Below are 17,299 nucleotides of genomic sequence, written 5' to 3' on the forward strand. Positions count from 1 at the left end.
TTGTCTGGAATGTCTCGAAAACAAAAGTCTAAGTTTTAAAATTATTTTTCAAGATCTATTCTCTCAGAAGTAGTTCTCTGCCTTAAAATTAATAACGACATTTGTAATTTAAAAAAAGATAAACAATGCCTAAAGTTAATAGTTAACTTTTCGAAAAGAAGCTTCATTAAGGGAGAACCTGAAAGATGTCCACAAACTTCGGGAGGTGATTCGTGACATCAAAAGGAGACAAATGGTCCTCTTGCAGTTTTCGAATTCAGCTTCGTTGTCGAGATACAGGGTTGCCAACTGGTCGTGTTTGAGAAACTCACTGGGAATAAATTCAAGTCCAAGAATAAACTACTACTCATATATTTTTCAGGTCAATTGACTTATACCATGTTGTAAGGTCAAATATTTATTTATGAAGTGTGTACAAAATCCGCCAGGGTCTTTTCTGAGAAAATCGTCGAGAAAAAGTCACCTCCAAGAATAAACTACCCCTCGTAAATTTTTCTAAGAGAAATATCTGATACTGCAATATAGGGTTGTTAATTAAATATTGATTAATGAAAAATAAACAAAATTGTTAAAACCATTTTTGAGAAAATAGCGTTTTTCGATTTTCGGCTGTTTGTAAACCACACTTATTTTAGGTGGTAGGAAAAAATGGAAAAGCTCCTGTAAGAATACTAAGTAAACCCTAAGTTTAAAATTTGGTGTAGATAAGTTGAACGGTATGGCCTCTAGGCGAGTGCATATAAAAGTGTGCCGAACGGACGGACCGGAAGGACGGGTGTCGAAAAGTCACGTTCTTGGTATGTAGACGCCATGAAACATGTAAATCCGTTGAAATCTGAATTTGATATTATTTTCACAATCACTATATTTTCTTCTCTCTTTTGTCGCTCGAAAAAGAAAAGCCTGAGTTTACCACAAAAAGCTAGGGAGTTTCTCAAAAAAATATTCAATTACAGGGCCACCGCACTAAACTTTTTCAATTCAATTTCTTAACTGTGTTAGGCCGCAGTTGTTACTGAAGTGTGTATTTGGATAATACGAATAAAATTATCGTATTATTCAAATACATCGAATGTCAGATTATCGAATAAAAAACTTCGATTGAAGAAAATCCATACTACAAAACTAACTCACACTTTGAGCACATTTTCATTAGACATATAATAGACCAATTAATGCAATCATTGTTTATGAAATATGAAAAAAATCAAATGAGTCACTTTGGGAAAGTCGTTCAAAAAGAACACGTCAGGAGTAACCTACCTCTTGTGAATTGTTTCGAACAATGAGTTAAGATATACTTTTGGTTATTAATGAAATATTTATATGCGAAATTTGGACAAAATCGCCTGTCGTTCGAGAAAATTGTCGGGGAAAAAACCTTGACCCCAAAAATAAACTATCCGTTGTAATTGTTTTTCATAGAAATGACTTATACTAAAATATAGGGTTATTAATGAAATACTTATTTATGAATTATCAATAAAATTGTCCGAGTAATTTTTGAGAAAATCGTGAGGGAAAAATAACTCCCCGAATAAACTATCTCTTGAGGATTCTTTCAGGGTAAGCGAGTTATTCCATATTACTAGGTTTTTAATGAAATATTTATTTCTGAGTACGAACAAAATTGCTTGACTCATTTTTGAGAAAACCGTGGAGGAAAAACACCCCCAAGAGTAAACTACCCCTCGCATATTTTTTCAGGACAAACGAGTTTTGCCATATTGTTCGGTTATTAACGAAATATTTATTTTTGAAATATGAATAAACTCTTTTGAATCGTTTTTGAGAAAATCGTCCAGACAACACTCCACCAAGAATAAACTACCCCTCGCATTTTTTTAGGACAAACGAGTTAGGCCATATTGATAAGTTATTAATGAAATCTTTATTAATGAAATCTGAACGAAAACATTTGAGTCCATTTTGAGAAAATCACTGAGAAAAAACTCACCCCCTTAGTATAAACTACCCCTTGTAGATTTTTCTCAGATAAATGCCTTATACCACAAAATAGGGTTGCTAATTAAATATTGATTTACAAAAAAAGAAAGAAAACAAGATCGTTAGAGCCAGTTATGAGAAAATATCTTTTTTTTATTTTCATCGTACAGGAAACTACCCTTGTTTTGGGAGTAGGAGGGAAATAAAAAAAACTATAGGAAATACTATGAAAATCTTAAACTAAAATTTGGTGCAGATAAGTTGAACATACCGTAAATTTTTCAACTAATTTACGGTATGTTCAAGTATGGCTTCAGGTATGGCTTCTAGGCGAGTGCACAGAAAAGTGTAGCGAACGGACGGACGAACTGATGGACATGTATCGAAAAATAACTTTTTCAGTGTTAGGGGCTATAATACGTGTAAATTCGTTGAAATCTCAAATTTGATTTTTTTTCGAACTCCATACTTTCTTCTCTCATTTGTCACTTCAAAGTAAAAGGAACTCAGAACTACAGATAAAAGACACCTACTTTTACACATAGACATTTATTGATTTAAAACTGTTTTAGTTTGTGTCATTTCACTTCCAATTGAAAGGTTTTACAATGATTAACGGCATACCAATGACGAGACGGAAGTTTTCAGGAAGTAAATGCATTCAGAAGTCTAGACTGCATTACAGCCTGTTTTTATTTCTGCAATTGTTAACAGCTGTAATTTCGTCCAAACGCTACATGAAATAATTTTTGGTTGACGTCATTGTATTACTATTTTAGTATTGTTCTCTTCAGACTTGGTTGAAGTTTTGTCTTAACGGTTATACATTTTTTTTATTTCATCGTTACACATAAGAACAAAATGTTATGGTGAGTGGATAGATTCGAACCTACGAACATTGAGTTTATATTCTGCCAACACTTTACCAATGGACCAAGCTTTGTCTTCACGTTAACGCCCGGTTACAGGGTTTACTACGATTTAAATAAAATGGCTGGCTGTTAGAATTCCCTGCTCACATATTTCGATAAATAATTTTCATTGCTTCGTAGATACGTAGAGCAATGTTTAGATACACATTTTAGGAGAGTGAATTTTGGTGTATATAATAATTTCATGCCAGGTAAAAGCTAGATAAGTTTTGATAAAATGTTTCATATGTAGTTCTCAATAATAAGCTTGCTGTTCGGAGTGAAGTTCCAAGGTTCAGCATTGCCTAGCAGTTTTTGCTATTAATATCCCTTCTAACAATATTGGCAGTGGACAAAAGTTAGTCCGTGTTGAAGCTTTTTGCTCCTAATTTAGTTATTTTACTTATTTAAGGAATATATTGAAAATTGTCAGCAGGCACGTATGCAGTAATTTATTTCGGGAGAAGTCCGACTTCAATATTAGGATAAATTATAATAAAATTTAAAAGATAATCCTTAAATTTAGGCTAAATTTACAGAGAAGTTGGGATTTCAGAGGGGAGTCCGGACCACCTGGACCCACTCCTAAATGCGTCCTTGTTTGTCAGTAACGTTTCCTCATTTTGAAACCCTCAAAAACTCCGGATATATAAAGGAAAACGAGTTATTTTCGATAAAATATCACTTCAGAAGACGCAACAGTTTTATTGCACATGGTGGTATCCCAAGTTCACAAGGGCAAGAATTCATTAATTTTGATTCTCTGTCATTGTGCTCTATCGAAAGGTTAGGTTTGTAACATATTACTCCTACGAACAAGCATGACTGGCAGATAGGAATACTGAACACAACTCCAGAGAAATGCATGCTGAACTTACGTTTATAGCTACGCTTTGGTGATTTGCCCTCAAGGTCAATCGAGTGGTAATTCAGTTCCGTCTCTGTTCTTAAGCCATGTTCGTATTACTTCGAACAGTTTTGATAATGAAAAGCATGCCTCTTAATATAACAGACTTCTTTCGCGTAAGAAATCGAAACTCAGTTGGTCAGAGCAACTAGTCTGTAAGAATTAGGTTGTTAGTTAGTTAGGAGCCCAGTACGAGTAAGGGTTTTTATTACTATTGTTTTTATCTTTTTTATGTGAGGAAAAATCAAATTGTGACATCGCGATATCAAATGTATTTGATTAGGTAGCTTTGTCTTAGCTAAACTTTAAACATCAGTAACCGTCGAAATTATTTCACCAACTGATCACTTACTGAACATTTCAAACACGTCAAACCAGTGGCATAACATGAAGGTTAACCTCTCCTCCGCAGTCCTTAGTTATGCGTCCGTACTTTCAAGGGCGGACTAAGGGCCGGGCGACTGCCCGGGGCGCCAGAGAAAGAGGGGCACCAAAACGAGCCTCAAAAATTAAATTTTATAATGTGCTTTCTACTGACGTTTTTGGTTTATATTCTTGTAAAGTAGTGGCAATTATATGATCTTTTTCCATTTCACTATGGAAGAAGAGAGTTTCATAGTACTAAGGGGGCTGTATCGAAAAATTGAGAGATGGCATGTAGAATAAAGAGTGCTGGGAATTAAGTATTGTTTGTTTGTTTGCTTGAGTTTAGCGTTCCACGGTTATGCCTTAATGGGCAAGGGAAATGTGGATACTAATTATAGTGGAATCCGAACCACTTTTATCGTTCAACAGTAATCCACCGGGAATTGGACCCGGTACCACAGAAGGGAGGCGTGCTAGCCACTAGACCAGGGGGTGGGGGTGGAGTTGGTATTGTTTATAGCGGGCCATATTCTTTGTGAACTTTTCCTAGGTAATGGATTTCTTTTTGAAAATGGGTTTAAAACAGGGGCGTCATTTAGGGAGGGCAGGGAGGGGCATTTGCCCCCCGTGAGTTTGAGATGTATATAGATTTTATCATTAGAATAGTAGTAAATCAGTGAAAAACGCGAAATTTTACTTATATCAATAGGTCTTGCCCCCCCCCCCAAAGCAAAATCTGAAATGACGCTCCTGGTTTAAACTATTAAAAACACTATGATAAAATGTAAAATATAGGCTACTACTAGGGGAAGGGCGCCAAAAAGTCACTTTGCCCGTGTGAAAATTTGGCCTGCTCCGCCACTGCGTACTTTCTGTATATTTTTTGGCCTTGCAGCTTGTGCGGTCCCCACGCCACATTGTTGCGGGGGCGCTATTTACGCCTACCCTTCGAACGTAATTCAATAACTGTTTAAGAAATTCTACCATCAGCGTGAAAACGGGAATATATTTTTCTAATAGTCCCATAGAACTTTCACTCAGAATGCCAGATGCAATTTTTCAGAGTGGGCTCTGGCTAAGTAGAAGGAAGATCTGTTTCCTAAGTAAGTTCCTTTCAGAAAGTTTGCTATTTCTTTAACAGTGATGTAAATAAATATACTTATCATTATTAGCTCGACACCAAACCATCCTGGACAAATCCCTCTAGAACAATGATCGGCAAAAGTTATTCTGCATAATTTTATAAGCGACTCAAGGGTGAAACACTTGTTATCGAAAGCAATGTTGTGTATATACTGCCTTGTTTCTGACAAAATATAAAGTCTTTTGTAATCTTTAGACACTTTTCCTATTCTTTTTGTCACCCTTGGTTGTGTAAGGAAGCCTCGAACAAATAAAGAAGAGGTAATATTACAGATAAGGGGCGCTATAAATATATTAGGTATTTCTTTTGTTACCTAACCATAACGGCCTAGGGTCGTCTTCAGTAGAATAAAAAATGCCACGTGATATTACATTCACGAAGGAGGAAAGGATGCTCTAAATATATTTCTTATTCATTTTGTCTGCCCTGCTTCTCAGAAATTATATACCTTCTGTTGGAGGGTGCTGAAAAGAGAGGAGGGGAAATAAAACGTCGTGCCCCCTCATACATTTTAAATTTTGTGACGTGGTTGCTCAAATTATTACTAAAGAAAGCACTTTAAACTAAGATGTGTAAAGTTACAACATTATGTAAGGTTGGCATATTCATTAATAATAATAATAATAATAATAATAATAATAATAATAATAATAATAATAATAATAATAATAATAAATATGAATGTCTTTGGAGAGCCGAAATTATGTGAGACGAACAATGATATGTAGAGGTTTAAGATGGGTGGTCATAGAGGAGGAAAAACCAGGATTTTTCTCTCTCTGACTCTCTAACGTTAAGATTATGTGCTGAAGGTAAGAAGCATCATCATTCTACAATAGGTTGCTTTTACGTAGAATATCTATTACTTGAGCTCCCCTCCTTCGGGCAACTTTGCTTATGTAGTAAATTCAAAACAATTTCAATTTAAGACAAATATTTATAGAGAAAATTAAACATTTAATAGGGAAATCTGTTATCAAAATATCCAAACACGTAGATAGAAGACTATGTAGTGAGAAACATTGTGAAACTATAAAATTCTCCAAATTAGAATTAACATTTACTGGAAAACATTCGTTATGCATCAGTGAGCACAGGGGAAATAATTACGAATCTGTTTGCAAACAAAAATTAGAGACACTAATGCAAATGCGACGATATTTTTTTTTTTTTTTTTTTTTTTGGTATCGTCATGAGTTTTACACATATGTTACAATTTGATTCTTTCCCAAATAAAAAATAAATAAAATAACCTTAGTGATAAAAATGACAACAGTACTTCCACGGGATTCGAACCGTCTACCTTCGCTATACAAACTCGTTGCTTTACCTAACTGAGCTATTTGCTCTCTTACGTAAGCTGAACCTGTTCTACAGTAAAGACGATTTTTCATTACGATTGGGCTAACAATTCGTCTTTTTCCATAGGTAATTTCCACTACTTGCACTATCTATACGTTAATACTTAGCATAGATTCATATATTTGGAGTTCGCTGATAATGCATATAATAAGACATACTAGAAATATTTCGTTAAAATTTTCGTTTGTAGATCTAATCCAAGCTTCTCTCAATGACATAAATGTCGCTGCTTCGTGTTGAACTGCAGAATTCCCTCGCGTTCTTGAAAATTTCCCACTTTAACAGAGTTGGTAATTCTCGAGATTTCTGTCGATTTAATGTTTTTTGCTTCTAATTTCTTTATTTTAAGCTAATATCTAACACAAATATTAAAAACGGGTTTGTTATTAACCTGTCCTGCTGGGGAAACCTTCCGAAATTTCGAACATATAAAGAAAACGGAGATATTTTCAAAAAACTTCAAAATAAAGAGACGCGTCATTTATTTTGCTCATGGTAGTACATATCAATCAATCAAGATCCGCGAATTTCTACTGAGTATTCTTAACTGCTTCCATCAGTGTATAAAATACTACGGAAACTCTTTCATTGGTAAAAGGAAAACTACTCACTTGACTAAACCTCGTAGAAAAAACTGAAGAACACGTACGTGATTTTTATTGCAACTAATAATCAGAGCTGAGTTGCTAATTTAAAGCTAAAATGATGTTCCTATTTTACTGCAATACCTTGCTTCATCATTGATGATTTTTTTTTTTTTTTAAATTTTAATTCAGAATAATTTCTCGTTGTTTGCCAAACTGATTCTTCATGAAATTGTTAAGGAGTATTTTGCTTCTTAAAAAGTTCTTTGTAATATTAGGATGGGTAGTAGTAGTAACAATCCCATTAAAGTCACAACGCCAATTACTCTTTTTCATAATATTGAAGATCGTTTTCTCTTGTCTTCTTGGTAATAAAACTTGTGGTGAAAACGCAAAACATGAGTGTTCATTTATGTTTGATCCACTCACTTATAAATTCTACAATACATAGTAGCGTCTGTTTTATGCATTAACAACCAGCTAGCTTTGCAATGAAAACTATGACGTCTTATTCCCTCGCTGCCTTTAAAATCCTACGCATCCGTTAATAAGTTAAGTGTTAGCACCAGTCAAACTAATGAAATCGCTACACAGAGAAGTTTGGTTGTTAAATGAAAATGTCAGTTACTAAAATTTTTCGCTAAATATACAGATTATGATCAAAATAATAGAAACAGTTTGTAACAGTAAGATACGTGTATGGAGCGCAAGGCCATTGTTAGTGGTATGTTAGATGACTGTCTGTAGTATGTCAGGTGGGACAGAATGGATTGCGTGTGTGTTGAAGCGGCCACACAGTGGTCATGCAAAATAAGACACCTCTCTGAGTTTCAAGGAAACCAAATTGTGGATGTGCAGTTAATTCACGCAACTGCATCTAACCTTTGTATTAGTGTGTTGTTAGGAACAGTGTTCAGAGTGACAGGGATTGCCGAGCACTGAAGAAGATTGTCACCAAGAGCTGTAGAGCGAATGCGACAAGAGATTGCGGAACCCAATCAACACCTGTGATAGCCTAATGTGACAATCATATTCCGATACGAATCGCATCCTGAACATCCGCTATCAGATTGCAATTTCCAAACAGCTGATAACCACCAACAAAATTTTAGCGTGAAGAAAGTGATGCAAAATACATTCAAAGTGGACTGCCGAAACATACTTAGATAACTGGAAACACGATGGGGCTACGTCATGCTATGCGCTGCAGTTTCCTGGTATTCCACGGGCGCTTTTGATTATACTCAAAAGATGCATTATTGCAAGTGATTATGTGGATATTTCAGGTGACTACGTGCATCCTATGTCCCGCATGTTATGCCCGACTAATGACGCAGCTTTTCAAGATGATAATGCATAAGCCAAACTTTTGAGGCGTAGTTTCATGAACATCCGGATGATTGAACTATATCTCTTTCCGGCTGTCCATCTCCAGACCTCAACATTACTGAACACCTGTGGTCAGTTCGGACCCCAGAGCAGACAAGATATCCTCCTCCACTTTTGCTGATGGAACTGAATGAGGAATGGTACAATATTCCTCTAGAAGACACTCATGGCTTATAAGCCTCAACTTCACAACGAAACGAGAGCTGTTATATAGGCCAAAGGGGTTCCACGCTGTATTAAGCAGGTAAGTTACATTTTCTTCAATGATTCCATTATTTTAATAACCATCTGTGTTACATATACAGGGTGGTACGATAATATACCGAGAAAACTGAAGGAGTTGATAATAGACAAGAAAATAAAGCAAAAAATGGTTAATGAATATGGGTCAAAATCGGCACTGTTTTATCGTGGGAGACTGGCGAAGGCGCTAATATAATACCGAATATCTCTTCAACGCAGAGAGATATCGCTGTCAGGCAGGGTTGGCAAAAACCATGGTTTTTATTTAAAAAAAACAAAAAACCCGGTTTTTTTTTGTTTAAACCAGGTTTTTATGGTTTAAATGATTTGCTCTATATATTCATATCATATATGGACAGAAATAAGTTTGTTTCGCCTTGATGTTATTATGCAACAACCGGGTTATGCTGGAAGGGGTCACATAAGCTTAAAGCGGAATAAAAACCGCTTCTCGAGTTACATCCGAGAGAAATTATCCTCCATTTGAACTCAGAACCAGAACTAATTGGCCACCAATGCGATACGTCTGCCGACTCACTCACGAAGGAATCCTGATAAAAAAAAAAAAATACGTTGTACTGATCTCTACATGCTTCTTAATATAACTGTCAAGTGTCCTTTCAGAAGGACAAAAAGATAAACAGTTGCACAAATGAAACCATTACACAGAATTACATATGAACAATTTCAAAGTACTACGGAGTACAGAAGAACTAATTTAGTTCAAGTTAGTTAACAACGACTTTTATTGGTCAAAATTAAAGAAATACACCGACTTAATCTGCATATCAATAAGAAAAGTGAATAAAGATACGAATTATTTGTGTCCACTTTGGCTCAAACTCATTTATACATAAATAGATACCAAAGATACTTATTTCACTAAATGCCTCTCGTGGGGTCTGTATAACCCCCCCCACACACACAAAAAAATTACGGCATTTTCGATGTATTTTATCAATAGTAAACATTGAAACGAAACAATATTTAGAATTTTTCTTCGATTGCAATTACATAACAATAATAACAACTACAAAAAATCACGAAAAAAACATTTATAAGCTAAAAAAAAAAGTTGCTTTTGTAGTATAATCTTTTTGAGTAATGAATGGGGAATTTAGGTCTGAATATAATACGAATAATATACGGGAGTGAAACGTGATAACCCACAAATGTGTGTTCATCAAGATTTTACAAACACTTACACTTTTACGAACTTTTTTTTGTTTTTTGGTTTAAACCAGTTGGTTTTTTGAAAAAAAAAAAAACAAAAAAAAACAGCTGGTTTAAACCAGCCAACCCTGCTGTCAGGTCAAAAGATTACACAGAAAGTCGTACGTGACAAATGCAATGGCGTACAGCTAATAGCGGAGCTGTCGCTGCGCAACAGGTTCCCCAGAGATGGGGAATATGTGTATCATTTATCCATCTGTCTGTAGAGATCTCCGTATGGCGGCGACCGCTCCGCTACTAATGATATGTCACCGCAGTTGTTAGGTGCGTCTTTCTGTGTGATCTTTTAACTCGACAGCGATACCTTTCTGCGTTCGATGATATATTCGGCATTATCATCATCCCCTTCGCGGATATTTCAACGCCTCTCACGTGAAAACGATGTCCCTTTTTGACCCATGTTCATTCAGACATTTTTTACTTCATGTATATTATCATCTCCTTCAGTTTGTCGTTGTATTACAACACCACCTTGTATAAACAACTGTAATAAGGCAGCGGTTCTAGAACTTCCTACATAGCGGATCACTTTTCATATGAGAAGTAAGATATTGTTATTTCTACAATATTTTATTTGCTTACTTTACGATCCCATGTAGCCGAAGCATGTGTGGTCTAAAGCCCAAAAAGAGCACAGAATTTTCAATACTGACCCAGTATTGTAAGGCTTGGAAAGTTGTATACTTAAATTATGAGATTAGAAATTTCCCTGTAGCAAGTCATATAACAGCTGATGTTCTAAAGATACACCACCAAAATTAATGCCACCTAGCTCTTGCCGTTCGTAGGCTGTAGAAGTAGGAAACTTTTATTTTAGATTTCGTCGCGGAGTATTGTAGGGTTTACTATAGTCAGTAAGACACCAACCTATTAAAGACCAAGAAATATACAGATGCTTCAGCTTATTAACTCTCTTCAACACTTGAAATAGAGCTACGCGCAAATATTCTAACTTGACAATTTCTAGGAGTAATTCAAGTGTATAACACACATTCTTCCAAAAAACAATTAATAGAACATTGCATTGTTAAAACAACATTTCGGGTAGACAGACAACCCAAGTCAGTTGCACAATTTAGATTGTATAATATTCATTGTACTGAATTAAATATTCCATTTCTGCGCTGGGTTTGACAATCATTAAATGGAAATGTACATGTAAATATATAAATAACTTTACTGGATCAATCATAGTGCCTTCTCTATTCTTCAATTTTACTGATCTTAAGTTATTACTGAACAATGAACAATTCTATCGGTTTGTCCTACTTCAATTTCTTTCGGAACTTCACACACTTCGAAGCTTTTAATTTCACTAATTAAATTTCATAAACACTGAATAATGATTTTCCTTCTTCTTTTCTTTTAATATTTTGAGAGTGGAAGGAAGACGCTGACTTCATTCTTTGAATGGCTTCACTGTAAGCTTTTATTGTGATTAACTGTTTGGGGACCAAATTCACTTCAACGCCGAAGCTATGAAACAGGCCTACTTTTTAAAAGTGCGATTCAACCACTTTTGGGTTTGTACCCGAGGCAAGTACTCCCGTCAATGATTGAATCCAGCATTAGTTTTTATTTATTTTATTATTATTATTATTATTATTATTATTATTATTATTATTATTATTATTATTATTATTATTATTTTCAGCATTGTACATCTTTTGGTGAAAATTTTAAATGGCTTTTCCCTGGCCTTGCATTGTTGAAAGTTCCAAAAAATTCAAACAGTTTCGGAAAATAAGGAAATCACTCGCTCAAGAGCTTCAAAACTCATTGGTCTCACGATTAAGTCGCTATATTGGCAACACTGGCAAATACATCTACAATTACGTACGTAAGCATGTAAGGACAATCTGACTGGTCAACTATCTGCTCCCCGAATATCAATTCCAAAGTTATTCCCATAGTGGAACTGTCGTCGAATTTCCTTTCATATTAGAGGTTACTCCTTTAAACTGATAGACTATCGAGCAACTTTCGATTCTCTGTGGCAGAAGCACTGGTGATTCACCAACCTCACTCCATTTTTTAAAGTTCTGTTTCCAAGCAGGAATGGACAAAATCTTACTATCGTTAAATAAATAAATAAATAAATAAAAGTAATAAAATAAATGTTCAAGATATCAATGGATTTGCGTGTTCAGTGATACCATTCACGCATCAAGTCACGTTTTAAACTTAACCCTTTCACAGAGGAAGTCGACTTTTGTCGACAGAACCAAATTTCCTTAACATGCGAATGTCGACTATAGTCGACGTGTTAAAATTTGTTTGTCCGTATCTTGGCTTTGTCGAGAGTAGTCGCCAAAGTTGTACCGTTCATTTTTGTTTGTGTTCTATTGTTTTCGATAAACAATAGAAATCACACAGAAAACCTTTGGCGACTACAATCGACAAAATCAAGATACAGACAAATTTTCACACGTCGACTATAATCGACATTCGCAGGTTAGGGAAATTTTTTTCCGTCGCCTTCCACAGTGAAAGGGTTAATGTTACTACGGAATTCTCCAAAAATAAACAGTAGTTTACTGATGATCAAAAACGAAAAATTGAAAACCACTGTTTCCATGGAAAAACTAACAACTTTGTCTCTATTTCTTAAACCCCCTTCACTAATAATTCTATCAAACACTATTCTTTCAAACAATTTTCTCGAGAACAGTTATAACCATGTTATCGATAATACATTAGTAACTACAGTATGGCATAATTCATTTTTCTCAGAAAAATCCATTAGAGTTGTTTACTGATAAGGTGAATTATTGGAATAACTATAAAAAACGAATCTACCGGTTTTGTTCATATTAAATATTTCATACATACGGTACCGCGTATCTCTACAGTATGATATAATTCATGGTTCAATCAAAACAATGAGGTTGGTGCTGCTGGTGTAAATAATTAGTTAAGCGGGAAAGTTACTGCACGGAACCCGTACCTTCTATTTTAATCTATTATGAAACCAAACACTAATACTGTAGCTTCCTAGCACTTATAAAACACTAAAAATAAAATCAATCTATTGCCTAGCACTGTCTTCCAATCAATTATGTCGCCATAGGATACATTTTTCAACGATGAATTTTTGAAAATGATAATTTTCAACGACAAATAATAAAGATCGTCACCAAAAAATCTGACTACTTTTGTTTCAAATATTTCATGTATACTAAAGTGATCATTAAAATGAATATCACAGTGGTAGGTTTGATGAAAATTGCTGGATGAAGTGATTAATACTTGCTGATCCAGAAAGTTTTGTTATGTAATAGGTACACTCATGTCTAAAATTATTGTCGCACGTCTATAAATATGTTGTTGTAAGAATATAATTTGATAACGAATTCGCCCGGTATTTCTTATAATGTTAGTATGTGTATAATCAGCAAAGACGTGTATGTGGCAAATTTTATGTGAAAACAGCAGTAAATAAGAACAATAAAACTAAAATGAAACTTTCTTGTTCATTTAGCAACATTTTGTTTTACTCACTGTAATTTTCGTATTTATAAATCTTTTTATATGAAATTTACCACAAATATACATTTCCTGATTATACACATGGTATCAGTATTAAAAGTACCCTGCAAAATCATTATCAAATTATATTCTTACAAGAAGACAATTATAGATATGCGACAATCATTTTGGACATGAATGTACATGCTTTACCGGACAGAGTTGACATACAGTATATTCTGTGAGAAACAATTGTGCCGTTTATGAAAATAACTATGATTGAGGCTGAAATAAATTTGTGAATGGAGAAACGAGAGTACCCACTTGATAGAAATAAAGTAATGGTTAGTTCGTATTCGCTTGAGGTTTAACAGGGTTGCGAATAAACCCAAGCAGCAGAATAAATAGTAGTAACAGGAAATTACTGTCAGTTGACATTCTGCGGCACAAGTAGAGACCTGAGTTAGTTTATATTATAGATATTCAGTAAATTGAAGCTACACACACCGACATTCTTTAGCCTTGAAGGTTACGTATCAACGAAAACCTGTAAACCGTGATAACACGAACAGAAAATCCATGTACTTACTCTCGGTTTCTGCTCACTTTGTAGAAACACTCCAAGCTGCTTCCTCTGATCAACTTCTTTACGAAATTTTCGTCGTGAGTTATGATAACCAATTGGAAATTGCTCTCCCTCGATCTTCTATTGACAATACTAAAGATAAATAGGAAATGAAACTTAAATAAGAAAATTATATATAAAGCAAATTCTTGAGGTATTGGATGCAGCATTCGTTTGCACCTTCGTTCATATTAAATGCACACTCATCAAGCACCATTTATATACACTGAGGTGAACTGAAACTGTTAACTTCAGAATTCTAAACACATTTTTTATATCTTGTTTGTTATTTTTATTGTACTTTAGTTCCATGCTAAAGTAGATAAAAGATTTGGCTCTGAATATTATCATTTGCAATCAGAAAAGTAACCTATTTGGGCATAAAGGAGGAAACACTGTCTCAGGAAAACGCAAAATTGTCACAAAATTATATTTAAATGCCAAAAAATTTTAAACAAATACCAAACCTGTAAATGCATTCATTGTTACTGGAGGTCGTACTTCGCGTACTTGCCGTACAGAAACAAAAGTTATTTTGAAACAGGGAACCCGATAGTAATATCGATTTCGAACATAAGATTTTTGCAAACTTGGTACAGCAAATACAGGGTGTCCGAGAAGTCCTTCCCTGATTACAGAAATTGATAACTCAGGCTAGAAATAAGATAGAAATATGAAACTGGTGTTGAATTGTTTACAAACTATAAAAGTTTTTGTCTGTGTGTTAGGTTAAGACGGTGCACCACCTCATTGGGGTTTGGACGTCCGTGCCTATCTCGATAGGACATTTCCTGGGCGATGGATTGGTCGTGATGGACCAACAGCTTGGCCTCCACGCTCTCATGACATAACTCCATTAGACTTCTTTTTATGGGGTTATGTCAAGGATGAGGTCCACCGAACACGTGTACCAGATCTTGAAACCCTGCAGCAACGAATAACCACAGTCGTTGCATCGGTCCCTCCAGTGATGTTGGCTAATGTGTGGATGGAAATTGAATGTCGCCTAGATGTGCTACGTGCTACCAAGGGTGCTCATGTGGAAGTGTACTGATGTGACCAAAACTTTTATAGTTTGTAAACAATTCAACACCAGTTTCATATTTCTATCTTATTTCTAGCCTGAGTTATCAATTTCTGTAATCAGGGAAGGACTTCTCGGACACCCTGTATATTGATACTGTACACCAAGGATGTCAAACTCAATACCCAAAATGGCCAACTAGTCATCTGTGTACAATTGTAAAGATCACAAAAAATCATACCTGATTATGTTTATTTTTTTAAAAAAAAAAAAGTGAGTACATAGCTTACATAAAATCTTATCTAATGCTGTAGTTCTTTCCTGAGACCAGCTTTCGAATGTTGGGAGAAATATTACTTTCACTAGCGAGTTTCAGAGCAGAAGTCAGATGGTTGTCTGTTAACCAGAATCTCGCTAGGGATTACTTCTATTGTACACACAGATACTTACTTCTGAGCACGGAAATCATGTAAGATGCAAATTTGTGAGTTTCTAGGAAAACAATATTCGTAAAATTCAGATACCCACATCACTGACGTTTTGCTTTCGAGCTGATTCAAACAAACTGAATTCCTATTACATTAATTTCATCTGTAATTGAGCTAGTCCCCATCTCCGTCATCCCCCTGTGTTATGTATTTTCTGAGCTACAAACGTTGAGAATTACCCTGCTGCTATTAGTTTGTGGCTGTGTTCGTTTTCTTAGTTACTGCTATACATGGCATATATAACATGTAATAATGTTATTATTACATTTCTCATAACATGTAATAATATAATGTTTATTAAAATACAAGAAAGCCGTTATTATAGTAAATTACACTTGAGTTTCTTTCATAATTGTTGCATGCATATTTCCCTTCGTTTTTATTCGTGAGTGCATCACACCTTAATATGGTACGTTGTTTATGATTCGTAAATTCTGGTGGAAAAAAAAAAAAAAAAAAATACTCATAAAGTGTTCATCACAAAGTAGTCATGAGTTACATATAAACTTAGATAAATAATTTTTACGTTGGAAGGTGCTTTAAACCAAACTAGTATCCTTAAACATTGAAATGTAGTATTGAATACCCGTGCTCCTATTATAACGTGCTACAAAAAAATTCTAAACTCAAAAGAATCTGTCCAAAACTTGAATTGCTATAGCTACTTTGATGATGATGATGATTAAAAAAAAAAAAAAGTGGGAATTATACGTGGATCGATTGTCACGCTTGTAAGTTGCCTAGTTTAATACAAATTAGCTGAAATGCCCGTTCTTCCCTGGGAAGTACAAGGGCTGCATAAAAACTAATCGCAACATTGTTATAATTCGTACCTGGAAAAATGAAATGAAGTGAAATCTTTCAGTTTTACGTCCCACGTTTATACCGGCTAGCCTAAAGGAGACAATGATGATTAGAAATGAATGGAATGAATAAAGTGGGAGGAAACGGGAGAACGAGAAAACCCATGCACACAGTGTTTGTCCACCACAAAGTTCATTTGGCGCGAGCTGGAATCGAACCAAAGATCTCATGCACCACAGGTGAACGCTCTACCACTAAGCCACCGCGGCCACACCTGTTAAATTCCTTCAATGTAATCTCTTCCCATCTCTATCACCTTCTGCGAAACAAGTGGGAGGCGTCGTACACCGTCAGCGCGTCAATCGTTGTCAATATTCCGCAGGGACCGTCATATGATATGGATGATGGCTTGTCTTATGTCGTAATCAGGGCATCTATTAAAATTCCAAAATGAAATTTCGTGGCCTTTTCTTTACCAAACTATAAAATTTCGTAATATTCTCAAGAGTAAATTTGGGTGCGAATTAGGCCGAATTTTCATGCATGCGGTAGCAGCGTGCTTTGCTTGCGATTTGGTAAGGTTTAAAGCTGACAGATATTTTTGGTAGTGAATTTTGACGTTTTATATAAAAAAAAAAAAATCCAGTTTGTATGTATATTTGTAGATTATATATATATATATAAATCGTAACCTGAAAGCTAAATTTCTTGACTTTCATGATCGTTTTCCGATTTCGTGACTTTCGTGACCGATAGACACCCTGCCTCTTGTAAATGGTTCCTTCATTTTGGCGAAAAGGTCGT

At 35.1% G+C, this 17,299-nt stretch overlaps 1 protein-coding gene across 2 annotated transcripts in view; it reads right to left on the reverse strand.

Annotated features, from left to right (window-relative positions):
• Positions 1–17,299, reverse strand: part of rad50 (DNA repair protein rad50) — a 124,885-nt gene that overhangs the window by 3,946 nt on the left and 103,640 nt on the right. For both annotated transcript variants that reach the window (XM_081727996.1, XM_081727997.1), the window contains exon 28: positions 14,144–14,272. In XM_081727996.1, the coding sequence (XP_081584122.1) occupies positions 14,144–14,272 (129 nt within the window). The remainder of the gene's footprint in view (positions 1–14,143; positions 14,273–17,299) is intronic.

This window comes from Thermobia domestica, chromosome 10 (assembly GCF_964235325.1).
Source record: "Thermobia domestica chromosome 10, izTheDome1.hap1.1, whole genome shotgun sequence".
In the NCBI taxonomy this organism is placed as follows: Eukaryota; Metazoa; Arthropoda; class Insecta; order Zygentoma; family Lepismatidae; genus Thermobia; species Thermobia domestica.